This window comes from Furipterus horrens, unplaced genomic scaffold, assembly GCF_987537825.1.
Source record: "Furipterus horrens unplaced genomic scaffold, mFurHor1.1.pri manual_scaffold_3, whole genome shotgun sequence".
In the NCBI taxonomy this organism is placed as follows: Eukaryota; Metazoa; Chordata; class Mammalia; order Chiroptera; family Furipteridae; genus Furipterus; species Furipterus horrens.
Window position 1 is genome coordinate 25,853,303 of NW_028327173.1, and position 14,150 is coordinate 25,867,452.

Consider the following 14,150-nt stretch of genomic DNA (forward strand, 5'->3'; position numbering starts at 1 on the left):
TCAGGGCACATACTAGAAGCAACCAATGAATGTATAAATAAGTGGAACAACAAATTGATGTTTCTCTCTTTTCCTTCCCCTCTCTCTCTCTAAATCAATAAATTAAAATTTTTTTGAATAAGTTATAAAAAAGAACCATCGCTATGTTGCTATTTATGTCCCTGAGTTTTATTAAACAGAACAAGAAATATCCATATGAATTTTGCTCTTGCATTTGTTGTTCAAATCTTCTTGATTGCTTTATTACATCATTCACTGGTTCCTAATAAAGTTTTATGAGAAACTACCGTTAGAATTTAGTGCTATGGAAAAAAAAACTATAGTCTATCTCCTCTGATGAACTGATTTCTTTCAGATGACAAGATTCATTCAATATGTACTGTGTTTTCATTTTTGTTCTGGCAACCAGAAAGCCCAGAGCTAATTTCAAATTCAGTCAGTCACGTTTAATTATTAGGATAATTATGATCTTTTTCTTTGGTCCTAATGTCCCATTTCTAGTTTCCTAGTCTACTGTAACCCTTCTTCATTATGGAAAAGAGATAGGATAAAATAAACTTAATGTCCAGAATGCATTGTCATTTTAGAATTATTTCTGCTGTTGTCAAATATAAATGCCAAAAAAATAACAAACAAAACAAAACAAAAAAACCTATGTTGGGATCTTCATAAAATTTGGAGAAACTGGGAGGACCCAGAGTAAAGCAACAGAAAGAGACAAAGGATGGAATGAGGTACAATAGTATGTCCATATTCTTCAACTCAAATATTGGGAAATATTTATCAAGCAAATCAGCTATTAGAGAAGGAGTTTCTGAAATGTGGATTGTCATGGAAAATCCCAGAGGTATGTCGAAGCAGACAGGTCCCAAGAGTCATTGTCAATATTTAATGTATTTGAGTAGTTTAGAAAGGTTTTAACCTTTGTTGTATTACAGATTCCTTGGACCTCTTCCCCAGTAATATACAGGCACATAAAGTTTCTAAAAGTAGAACCCTCCTGTTACTGATTTATTTTTCAGAATATCAAAAGCACTTTACAGCTGGCACTGCTGCAAAGAATTCAGACAGACCTGGGGACGCACCTGAACTGTCAGGTCAGTTGGGGAGACTGGCAAATCAGCTATCAGCTGAAGTTCGTAACACTCTGACACCATTCTTAAATGGTTTCATCCACTTTGTTGCTTTCTGTTTGTTTTTAACTTTTATGCGGAACAGTTTCCTTTGATGAGCTGAAGAAGGTATGGTCATCAATCCTAAAATATACCCTCACCCCCAATTTTGCACAGTTTCATGGGATTCTCACGTTATGTTTAAATTGAGACTTCCTAGAGGCAGGGAAATGCCTTTGAAGACCTTTCAGAATCACCCCCTCTTTTATCACTGGGACTAAGACTAGATAAAATGAGGTTACTGGACCCGGAGACAGCGACTCCCCGACGGCCTTCCAAGGAGCCCCTGCGAGCACTCCCCTCCCCCACGCCCGGGCCGCGCAGGTGCGAAAACATAAGGGGCCACCCGGGAGCGATGGGAAGGGGTGGGGGTGGGAATGGAACCCTGCGAGGGGCGGAGGCGGGGGGCCCTCCCTAGGTTGCTTGGTGACCAAATTCTCCGCCCAGGCTGTTCCATTTCCTCGGTAGGGGGCGCCGCGGGCCGGACCGTTGCTGCTGGACCGCGCAGAGTGGTGCTCTTCCGGCTTTCCACCCCTCGCCGGACGGTGGCCAGGTCCGTGAAGTCACAGGAGGCGGAGCCAGCGCCGCTGCCGGGTGCTGGAGGCGCCATTGGAGCCGGCTTGGCCTGAGAGCTCCGCGGAGGAGCTGAAGACTGGACCGCAGTTACAGCCGCGTCCGCTCGTAGTCCCTGGCCCGCCAGCGGCATGGCGTGCGGGGCGACGTTGAAGCGGCCCATGGAGTTCGAGGCAGCGCTGTTGAGCCCGGGTTCCCCGAAAAGGCGGCGCTGCGCCCCGCTGCCCGGCCCCACTCCGGGCCTCAGGCCCCCGGACGTCGAGCCGCCGCCGCTTCAGATGCAGACCCCACCGCCGACTCCGCAGCAGCCGGTCCCGCCCGGCAGCGAGCGGCGCCTTCCAACTCCGGGTAACCTACGCTGCGGGCTTGGCAGGAAGCCAGGCCCTGGCATTTGGGGGTGGGGGTGGGGGGAAGGGTTATGGACGCTAGGCTAATTTACCTACGGACCCCTTCTTTGCCCCGAGAAAAGGGAACTGCAACGGCGCTGGGCCTGGTCGCTTCCGGGGATAGGGAACATCCGGGAGAGGTAGTTGGGGGTCACAGTGTCATTTTCGGTTTTCCTGGAGCTGGAGAGCCTAGAGGGGTGGGCAGCAAAAAGAAAATAGGAATATCCTCGCCGCTCCGCGCCCTCCCCGTCCCCCAAGCCCCTCCTGCCTCTGCTGCCTGGGCCTGCACTGAGCCGCCCCGTAGATCAGAGGGCCATGGGAAATTGGATTCTGCTCACGAACCCGGCCTTGAGGGTGGGGGTTGGGGGCTGCTTACTGGGAAGGGGCCTGAGTGTGTGCCGTTCCGCACCTGTAGGGAGACCTGACTTACAGAAGTCTGGAGGGACCCGCCGCCGCCGCAGAAGTCATGGAATTCGATTTCAACCTGACTAATTCTAAGGGACTGGCCGTGTTCTTTTATTGTATGGCTATTGTCTTGTACCATATATGGCTTGAAATCGGTGGATCGTTAGCTAGAATTTGAGAGTCCTTAAACATACAGAGGTTCCGAAAGCAGGAATTCAGCGATCCATAGCAGACTCGCCTTCAGTAAGGACATCGGTCAAGGAAAGGGGAGAGCTGGTGTGACAATAAAGTAAAAAAAAAACAAAACAAAACCAGTTGAGGGGAAAGTGCATCAGAATTAATATTTAGCAGTTTTAAAGGGCTCCCGGAAATGGGGGGGGAAGTCTCAGAACTGGACTTTGGCAAGTCATTTCTTTGTGTGTTTTTCTACTTTTGAAGCATAAGCAGAACTTCGGAATTGCCTTGAATCGTTCTTCCTTTACCCCTTCGCAGTTACCAGTGTCTTTAGGCTTTCTTTGCTCCTTTGCAATCCCACAATACAGATTTCGGGCCTCATCCTCTGGCACCAGTGTTCTTGCAGTTGCCAGCCAAGCTCTCCGAGAATCATGTTCACCTCCTCTTTATGCTGGCATTCAAAGGACTTAGCAAGTACAACCGTATCTTACCTACCCAGTCTTTTATACATTTTTTTAAAACCAAACTGTACTTTTGCTCTTTTCCCCCAGAATCACCTGGCTGTGTCTGTACTCTTGCCTTCCATCATGATGCTTTTCCTTCCTATTTGCTAATCCAAATGCAGTCATTTCCTTGAGCCTCCCATCCATTACCTGACTAACCCTGGGCGGTGAGGAACTCTGTTCCACTCTAAATTCCCTGACCACTTAATGTTGCACTGAATGAGAGTGTTTGCCAAAGTTCATTGTGAAGAGCCCTTCAAAAGCAGAGGGTGTAGATGCCCACTTAAAGTGATTTTTTTTTTCTTTCCGCTGCTCGTACAGCTTACCCTGAGCTTACCCCAATAGTCACATAATCTTTCTGGATCTGTTTTCTTCAGCAAAACAGAATTGATTCTTGCCCTATTTATCTTGATGAATATTAAGTAAATGTTTTATTTCTTCCAGTAACATTTTCTAGACTAATTCTGTCGTCGTTCATATTACAACAAACGCATTATACATGACTGCTGAATGTATTCGGAAGCCTAAATGTGGCACAGTGCTATAATGGGGGTCAATTTTTTTTATTTTTAAATTTAATCTTTGCATAGATCATGCAAACTAGCTTCCTGGTCATTTTATGTTAAAGTATTTTGTTTAAAATGTTCATTTGTAAAGATTGATGTTATGTTTCTTAATGCTTATTGGAATACAGCTCTGTTATGAAAGAAACAACATGAATGATTCATTATTTAATGCTTTGACTAGGGGAAGAAATATTAGTTGTTACACAAGTAGAAAGAATATGGCCAACTAATAGAAAAGTGAATTTAAAAATGAGTTACTTCACTCAGTAACACCCTAGTTATCTCAAGGGTTGTAAAGTTCTCTCAGAAATGGTCAGGAAATATATTTTTACTTCACTTTAAAAAAAGATAGGTCCTAGAACTCTTGTGGAAAAGGCCTATAAAATTAAACCTTGTATAGCTTAAATGAGTGAGGTGGATGGATGCCAGGGAGATGTTTGTAAACATGGAGTGAGTCTAGATGCAAAGCAATTAATTGATGATGACTTAATCAGAATGAGGTAGCATTTTAGCTGGGTCTGGTCTGTCTTAAATGTTGGAAGGATAAACACAGCCCCATTTCAAGCAAAGCAAAATTGCTTGAGTGAAGGACAGAAAACCCACACATTAAGGGAAGCATCGTTTAATGCAACTGGGTTGTAGTAGGAGATGGAACTGGATAAATAATGGACTCGGTCTGATATAACCTAGAAGCACAACCTCAAATAATGGGAGGCAAAGATTAAAATTATCCACTGTTAAGAAATTTGCATTTTCTTTTTAAAAAAATGCCTTTGTTGTATGTGGCCTCCGTGGGAAGAAAATCACATCTGCTTTCTTATTTTTCTCCTGTGTATACTATGTTTAGATTCTTGGACTTGTTAGTCCTTGTACCAGCCTCAAAGTTGTATCTTTCTGTTTCTTCACTTTGACAATACAGGAGGCACTCACGAGGTTTATCAAAGACCTATTTTCATGAGCATTGTTCTCATACTTGTTTGTTCTTTCTTTTTTTTTTTAAAGATTTTATTTATTTATTTTTAGGGCGGGGGGAGGGACAGTTGTGGTTGCTGCTTGTGCTCCCCCAGCTGGGGACCTGGCCAGCAACCCAGGCATGTGCCCTGAGTGTTATGGAATTTAGCTGTGTGTGGAGCTACTTTGAGTATATGTCAGTTCCTGGATTGTACCTTTACTTGTTATGGCATTATTAATATCTTTGATTTTGATTATCACAACTTTATTGGGCAGACATTTAACATTTACATTGAAGAACTAGGCTAAAGATCTTGCATGGCTTCCCAAGGTTATAGTCACAGCTAGGAAGAAGCAAAATGGCATTGTTAACACCACCACCCCTTGTTAAAAAAAAAATACAGCTATAGTAAAGTGTACATTAGAATAATGGGGAGGGTGATATAATTTTCCAGTTTTTGTTTTTGATAAGGAGGTTTTATTATCTGGAAAGTGAATATATATTCTACCACAGAAACAAAAAACTTCAAAACCACATCCTTCTAGATTCTGTGTTGTCTCTAGGAATGTACTTCAGGGTGATTAGTGATTTGTGTGTCCTGGACTCCTTTTAATAGTATTAAATTTGGTTTATTATTATCTCTACTCAGAATAGTAATCTGAATCCTACCAAATATTGCCTCTTATAGAATCAGAAAATTCTTTTTTATGTCCTGTTAATGAATTCTAAGCAGTAAGTTTCAAGTCTTCCCCTGGCTGTGGAAATACAGTTTTTGCTTTCATTTTCACTAAAGATCTCCAGTCCCTGAAGGTGGTAAGAGACCCCTAGTACCCTAGTTTGTGAAATTGCAACTTAAAGAAGATAGAAAATAGCTCCCTACTAGGTGAAGCGTTTTTTCCCCCTTGTAAATTGTACAAATTAATCCTACAGCAAACAGCAGGTCTGGCCTTTATTGTCACAAGAAACAAGCAAAGGGAACTGTCTGAGTGCTTATGCCAAAATAGGTACTATGCTACATATTGTCATGTAGAATAAGTGTGCCATTAGGGATAATAAGAGGGCACATTTTGGGGGTTACAGGAGAAGTGGTTTATTCAATATAAATATTTTCTTGTTAGTATTTATAATATGGGGGGAAGGACAAGTAGTTTGAAGAAATCACTCAAAGTGAATGCTCAAGTGCGTTTCTTTTTTTATTTAGAGCAAATTTTTCAGAACATAAAACAAGAGTATAGTCGTTACCAGAGGTGGAGACATTTAGAAGTTGTTCTTAATCAAAATGAAGCTTGTACTTCAGAAAATCAGCCTCACTCCTCCGCACTCACAGCACCTAGTTCTCCAGGTGAGTATGCTTTAATTTGCGCAATACATTTAAGAGTTTGTAAATGGTACTTAAAATAATGGTTTCCTAATTTAGAATCGATTTCATCTAAAGGAATAAAATTGGTAAAGTATATGCATTATAAATACTATTAAAACCATAGAAATCATGGAATTGGAAAAGACCTTAGATTAATTTGATTGGTTTCCATCCACCCAGTGCAATGGTGCCCTCTGTAGCTACAGTGTCTTAATACCATAGCCACTAGCCACATGTGGCTGTTTAATTTTAAATTAATTAGTATTTAATAAAGTTTTAACATTTAGTTTCCCAGATGCATCCAGTAGCCACTTTTAAAGTGCTTACGACTAAGTTCTGTTTAGCAACAATTATAGGACATTTCCATCATGACAGAAAGTTGTGTGACAGCATTGCTCTCTAACACTGACAGGTGGTTAGAGAGGATGTGCTCAAATAGAATCTCAGGGTTGAAGTGAATCTTCCTGGTCACATAGTTCCGCCACCAGTCTTGTCTGCTGTATCCCTGCAAACAGTCAACAAGCTAGTGCTTGACCATCTCCAATGCTGGTGAACTCTGTTCTTTAACAGTAGTTTATTTCCTCACAAAGTATTTTATTTCTTTGTTTGTTTTTTAAGATTTTATTTATTTATATTTAGAGTGGGGAGAAGGGAGGAGAAAGGGAGAGACACGTCAATGTGTGAGAGACACATCGATCTGTTGCCCCTCACTTGCCCCCAACTGGGAACCTGGCCTGCAGCCCAGGCATGTGCACTGACTGGGAATTGAACTGGCGACCTTTTGGTTCTCAGGCCAACACTCAATCCACTGAGCCACACCAGCCAGGGTTACCTCTTAATGGTTTCAAGAATTAAAAATTACCTTGATGAAAAATTGTCTCTTTACAGAACACAAATTGGTGTTGGCCAGGAGATGGGGTGGAGGGACTGCTTAATGGGTAAGAGGTGTTACTTTGGAGTAGTATCCGCATTTTGAAATTAGATAGAGGTGGTGGTTGTACAACATTGTAACTATACTAAATGCCACTGGATTATTCACTTTGTCAATTTCACCTCAAATAATTTTTAAAACTTGCTTTATTATAACCAAAAGTTTTGACTGAAACAACACCTTTTCTGATTGCTCTTGCACATACATAAGTGATAAACTTTGAGTAGTTATAGCTAACATGTCTCAATTTTCTCAATTTTAGTAATATAATTTTTTTATTATTATTTTATTTTTAGAGAGGGAGAAAAAGATACATAGACTGGTTACCTGTTACACGTTCCACACCGCCCCACCCCCCCAATGCAACTCAGGCAGTAATATAATTTTGAAGTAAAAGAATATGTTATGGGTAGAGAAACAATTACAGATAATGGGCTAGATGTTTTGGTCAGGTTTCATTTGTAGAAGAAAAAAAATTCGGTTTAAGCTGAAATTACTTGTTTCAGGCTGTGAATGGTTTATAGACTAAGAGGGCCAAAGAAACAGATTCCAGGCTAAGCTTTGAAAATACTGCAAACTGGACTACCAATGGAACTGCTGCTTTTCTCATAACCAGGAAGTCAATTTCCATGTTATCTGGCATTCCAGGGGATATTTTGGTTCCTAACTACTATCTTAACGAATATTTTGCTCTTCTTGACCTATATTCAAAAGGAGTCAAAGATTAGATGTGTAGAGGCTAATTGTCCCCTTCACTGATATTTTAGTGACTTTGCTAACAATTTTTTATATTGGGCAAGTCATTTGGTCTCCTAACTGTCAAACTACTTTTCTTATCAAAATCATCAGTGGAACTTAAAAGAGGCTGAAGTCCTATTCCAGAATTAAATCAGAATGTGTGTGTGTGTGTGTGTGTGTGTGTGTGTGTGTATATATTTTGTTAATTCCACAGATAATTGTAATGCACAGCCTTGGTTAAACATAGGTCTAGATGATCTTCAAGGATCTGAGTAGCTCTCATGCTGTGAATCTACTTTTCCTAATTCTGGCTAGAGGCTTTATATCAACTTCAAACTTTTTGTTCTTGTCCTTTACCAAATGAGCATTGAGTATGGGCTCTGATTGTTACGGCATTGGAGCTATTCTTTTGTATGCAGACCAGCTAGCATACCTGCATACATGTTGTTGTTCCTCCTACTTCCCAGTTTACCTTTGTCTTTGCTTTGTAAAACAAAGTCAGAAACTTAAGAGAATTTTGTGAAAATATTCCATGTGAATTAGTGAAAAATACCACTTTTCATAACATTTATATCCTAGGACTGTTTGCATGAAGTTATTAATTCTGAACCTTGGAACTAGAATTTGTTATATAAAATAGATTTGTCTTTTGGCCAGGTTCCTCCTGGATGAAGAAGGACCAACCCACCTTTACTCTCCGACAAGTTGGAATAATATGTGAGCGACTCTTAAAAGACTACGAAGATAAAATTCGGGAGGAATATGAGCAAATCCTCAATACCAAACTAGCAGGTAGGCTGAGGTAGTGGTTAAGGATGAACCCCAATTAAGTAAATGGTAATTTAGGAGTAGGACATCATGCAAGAAGGTTTAATGAGTTGTGAGTGTTAAGTTTTAAGTTATTCCCTTTGGTGATTGTAAACATTTATTCTGTGGAAGGACTTTTCATTTACATTTCTGAAACAAGATAAATGCAACTTTTTCTGAGAATTTTGCATATGAACAAAGGCATTTTAAGTAGGCAGTTTGGGGTGGCTGTCCTGTAATGGTTAGTGCTAACTATCAACAGATGGTTGGCGGATTGTGTAGTGTAGTCAACATAATCAGACTTCCTGGGGGCGTCACTGAGTGAATGTGGGAAGTCAGTCATCTTGTGATTTGGAAGAACATTAAAGTTTAAAAAGCACAGCTCAGGCAAGAACAAAGGGAGTGATTAATGGTAGCAAGTTAGAGCCTTTGGTGAAAGGCAGGGACCTGAATCAGGAATAGAAAGTACCTGTTTAGTGAGAGGATGATACCATGATCAGAGAGGTTTTAGGCAACAACTTCTTCCAGATACAGTATTGTTTCCTAATTTGGTGACACACACCATGTGGTGCCTCAGAATGTTAATAGTTCTGCTTTAAATTGAGAGCTGTTGTGTTAGCAACAAAATTAAGTGGATTTCTTTACAGAACTACTACCTTTTTTTTTAAGATTTTATTTAATTTTAGAGAGAGGAGAAGGGAAGGAGAAAGAGGGAGAGAAACATCAATGGGTGATTGCCTCTAGCACGCCCCCAACTGGGGACCCTTTGGTTTGCAGGCTGGCACTCAATCCACTGAGCCACACCAGCCAGGGCCAGAACTTCTTTAATATACTAATAATGTATATTATAAGAAGAAACTACTGTATCATATCCCTCTTCTGCCACCACCCCAAAATTGTTCAGACCAGCTAGCTTTAAGTCACTTCTGTGTTCATAGATGTCAGACTATCTCCTATCTTTCAACTGAGTTTTCCTTTAGAGGACATTTCGGTGGAGCAGTCTACAATTACATTGTATGGAATTTTCTCTTCGCGCTCTAGCCATCCTACTTTTTTTCACTCAAATGTATGTTGAAATTTATAGCAAGAATAGAATGCGAATGTGGTGAAGAGCCTCAAGCTTCATGTCCTATAGGAGATACCCTAAAATTTGCTGGCTTGTAGTAGTGACCATATCTCTCTGTTTCGGGAAGCCATTAATAGAGGATGGAGTTACAGGAGGGGCAAGATTGTTAGGAAAATGTTATATTACAGATGATCAATGACCAAATTTAGGAGCCAGGGATTTGGCTGTGAGATCTAAGAGGAAGTAACTAATCTCAGAGTTAATGTTATAAGGAGGGTCTGAGAATGGATAATTTAAACTGGGAAGTTAGGTGTGATCTTGACACTTCATTCTTAAAAAACTGGAGGAGAGTTTCTGGGGATAGTATATACTGTCTTTCCCCTCACAGAACAATATGAATCTTTTGTGAAATTCACACATGATCAGATTATGCGACGATATGGGACAAGGCCCACAAGCTGTAAGTATTGCCAAGTTTTCTTTGAGTTTCCCAACTTTCAAGAGCAAAAATTTGAAACTGAGTACCTTGTCTCCTGAGAGCAAAAAGCCCTTGTGAAGTAAAATAATAGCTAGCATTTAAGGAATACTTACATGCCCAGACCTATGCTCAGCCCTTTTAATTCTTTGAAGCTGATTTCGTCCACAAGAACCCTTTGAGGGAAGAACTATTGTTATCCTCATTATACAGGCAAGGATTGCACTTAAAGAAGTTAATAATTTGTCCAAGCTCATGTAGCTAGTAGTTCAGCCACTATTGAAACATAGGTAGTCTTAATTCCAGTGCCAATTTACTACCAGGCTTTTCCCCTAGAAAGGTGGTTTCAGTTGTTAGCTTATGAAAGTTGATTGCTTAAGCTAACTTGTCAAAGAGTGTGATCAGAATTCCTTCATACTAAACATCTTAACAACTACCAGTTACTCAAAACATAAATTATAATAACTATATATCTAAACTGAACCAAGTCAGGTTTCTTAAATTCTTGAGAATTTAGGACCTTTTAAGTGGTGACTCCTACCATCCATGCAGTTTATCACGTTTACCATTATTATTTAAAAAAAAAATACAAAACTTATTTATTATTCTTACACTCTTGTTTTTTATCCCTAATTTATAGATGTGTCCTGAAGCTTTCTTGCATATCTGGGTACCAGGTTTGACCTCAAGAGATGGCTGCTGTGCACTTTTTGCAACTGGTTTGATATCACATTTCAGCTCCAATTTTGCATCCTGAGAACACTTAAAAGGTTTCTGCAGGTCCATTTTATACAACTTGAAAGACCTTAAAACTTTCTGGTTGCCACAAGCATATCTTTCTTTTCTGCTCATCCAATAAACAGCTGTGCCCAACTGTGATAGATTATCCAAACAAAATACCTGAAGCAGCAGTTTAGCAAAATATGCCCTCAGTGGCACTCAACAAATGGAGTTTCCCCAAGCACAGTTCTGTAAGAAGTGTGTGTGAGAGTGTGTGTGTATGTGAGGATGTGTGTTTTAAGTTATTATTTGTATTGTGCAAATTTTTTTGATCTTGGGGATTCTGGCTGTGAATTTGATGCACGACAATTATGGTTTAAAACATTTGTTTGATCTACAGAAGATCATTAATGTTTTGTGACCATAAAAGTTGTAACAGTGGGTTGTTTTATGTGTAGATATTACTGTTAAATACAGGGACTGTTTCCAGGCACAGAATATGAATTATATGTTAGGAGGGACATTAGATGTGATTATGATGACATAGCAAAGGTCTGTGGCCCTAGGTCAATAAATTAGAATGAACTGGAGACAGGCCATTTGGAACCTGCCTAGCCGTGTTAGATACTTTGACTCCAAGCCTTAAAATACTCACGTGGAGTCTGTGCTCATCTCATTCACACAGAGCTCCCTGGACACTGAAAAAAGTCTCCTAGCATCAGGAGCATCAGGGTGTGCTTGGGAGCATAGAACAGGTGAGCTCGGGACTGGGCCAGGCCCTGCTGGCACTGGTACTTAGGGGGAGCCGCTTCACCTTTGTATCAGTTATTACCAATAAGTTTGGATCCTTTGGTCAGGTTCTCCCAAATTCTTTTAAGAGGTGTCCATGTTCAACTGCTTTGAGCTTTGTTTTGGCAACCCCTTGCCCAAAGTTGCTTACAGACTGTTCTTCACCTGTTTTCCAAGGCTGAGGAACAGAGAGTAGCCTCTGTTTTGAGGAGGTGGAAGTTAAGTATACATTTATTTTTTACTGTGACTTGTTCAGGACCACATTTTACAGAATGCCTTGTTTCATTTATTATTGTTTTTGGAAAGGAAAGTTCTATTAAAATTGTTTTAGTTTGAATATAGAATAGTTTTTTTAATTACAGCTTATTTTGAAAAATTCTGAGTGTAATTCATATGTATGCCAATACCTTCCAAAGTAAGGGAATATTCAGAGACAGTTCTGATCAAATGGCTTAGAGAAATTTCCGGAATCTTTGCATTGGAAGTTTCCTTATTAATGAATGTCTGACTTAAATCTAACCAAAAACCGCGGCGTTATTCTTTGTACATTTTCATTATATAGTGTTAACAAGCTTAGTTGCAAACAAATAAAATACTTAAGCTATTTGTTTACCTTGCCTTCTTAATATTGTGATAATGTTTCTTAATTAAAATAATTTATGTGGGACTGCTATAGCCATTTCCCCAGTTCAACATTACATTTAAGAGTTATAGATTCATTCATTCCTTCATTTATAGTGAGAGTGGTAAGGGAGGGAGAAAGAGGCAGAGAAACATTGATTGGTTGCCTCTTGCACACCCCCAGCTGAGGACATGGCCTGCAATCCAAACATGTGCCCTGACTGGGTTTGCAAGACAACACCCAACACACTGGGCCACACCAGTCAGTGCTATAGATTTTTTTAAAGCCCAACAGTGATCTTTTGATAATTAAATAATTTTTTTGCTTCATATTTGAAGGGTAATTTGTTTCATCTCTTCTTGATATTTTTCCAGAGTAGCCACTTGTTCCTGGAAGAGGAACATCTCAGTGGCAGTGGGAGTGGCCTTACAGTAGAATAGTCACACCAAAACTAGGGAAGGGCAGCGGTGGGGGCCAGCAGAAATCCTGAAGGATGAACCCAGGAGTAGGAAATGCTGCCTCACTGAAGTTTTCTTGTCACAGAATCAGTGTAATGTGGTCGTTCACTATTGCACGTGTCAACCCATCCCTACTAAATAGCTTCTGGCTGGGAAGTAGAGTAAGTTCTGTAAGAAAAAAATGACAGGCTATTGTGTTGTGATATGGTTGCCCTTTGGAGCCACAGGGTAAGACCACACCACCGGGGTTTGGGGATCTCCTCCAAAAGGACTGGACATGTTTGTTTAGTGTTTTATCCAGAGAAAAGATGGATCCTAGGACAGGAAATGGGGACCTGTAAGGTAGCCCTTAAGACTGGCAAAAGTTTTTCTCTAGACCTTGATATTCTGAGCTTGAACTTAGGGGCATTCCCAGATAGGGAACTTATCTTTGACCCACACAGATGGGCAAGGTCCAGAGAAGAAGAAAACATACAGAGACCGATCTTCTCAGAAAGGCCATATCTAGTGAGTTAAATTTTTGTCTCTTTTTGTTATCCTCTTTAAAGACTTAAGCTTAAGGGCAATGAAAGGGGTAAGTGTCCCTGGTTAGGTTAGAGGAGTATAATGAAGATCAAAGTGCTAAGGCAGTGATAATTGTTAAAGAGTTTCTCAAGGAGAACATCAGGGCTATAAGAATTTGGGTTAGCTTCCATACATGGTCAATCTCTGCCCACCAAGAAGGATTGGTTGACTAGTAATGTAGTTAAAGGAACGGCCTTTGGGTGTTCGTAGCCCTAGAGTTTAAGTTGCTCTGCTACTCATTTGCTATGCGAGCCTTACCAAGTTTCTGGACTTTCTGAGCCATAGTTTCTTTATCTGTAAAACAAGGGTTGATTGTATGTACATTTTTGGGTTTTGTTTTCAAATGCAAGATTAAAGTCATGTCAAAGTATCACAGCTTGGGGCATAGAATATGCACTTGAAAATGTTACAGTAGGTTTCTTGACGATGGTCTTCATCCGCTCTGAAGACTAACATCTTCCTTTCTGCAGCAGTGACTCGACTTTGCAGTATGAAGAGCCCCTTGTTAACATCAGAATTTCACATTCTCTTACTCGAATGTGTACTTTTCAAGTGTTTGACTAAGAAAACAATAAAAGATGAATGACAAATGAATTCAGTTATGCCTTTAAGTGAATCTGTATTTTGTTACTCACTAAATTAAGGATCAGCAGACTGGCCCGATATTGTAAATAAAGTTTTATTTGAACACTGCCACATGTATATACATTTATATCTGGCTGCTTTCACACTCCAGACAGTATGGGCCACAGAGTTGAAAATATAGTCAAACCTCAGTTCTTGAACAATTTGGTTCTTGATCAAGTTGTTCATGGAAAAAATGTCTCAGTTGTCTAAGAAAACTTAGGGTCTGAATCCTCTACATGACAACACTTTCATGCAAATACTT

At 40.2% G+C, this 14,150-nt stretch overlaps 1 protein-coding gene across 1 annotated transcript; it reads left to right on the top strand.

The window, feature by feature from the left end:
* The first annotated feature begins 1,758 nt into the window (after window positions 1-1,758).
* On the top strand, window positions 1,759-13,855 carry AKIRIN1 (akirin 1). The gene is made up of 5 exons (XM_090269161.1): window positions 1,759-2,093; window positions 5,933-6,073; window positions 8,418-8,552; window positions 10,022-10,093; window positions 10,749-13,855. The coding sequence occupies exons 1-5, from the start codon at window positions 1,877-1,879 to the stop codon at window positions 10,757-10,759; spliced, it is 576 nt and encodes a 191-aa protein (XP_090125287.1). The 5' UTR covers window positions 1,759-1,876; the 3' UTR covers window positions 10,760-13,855.
* The last annotated feature ends 295 nt before the right edge of the window (window positions 13,856-14,150 follow it).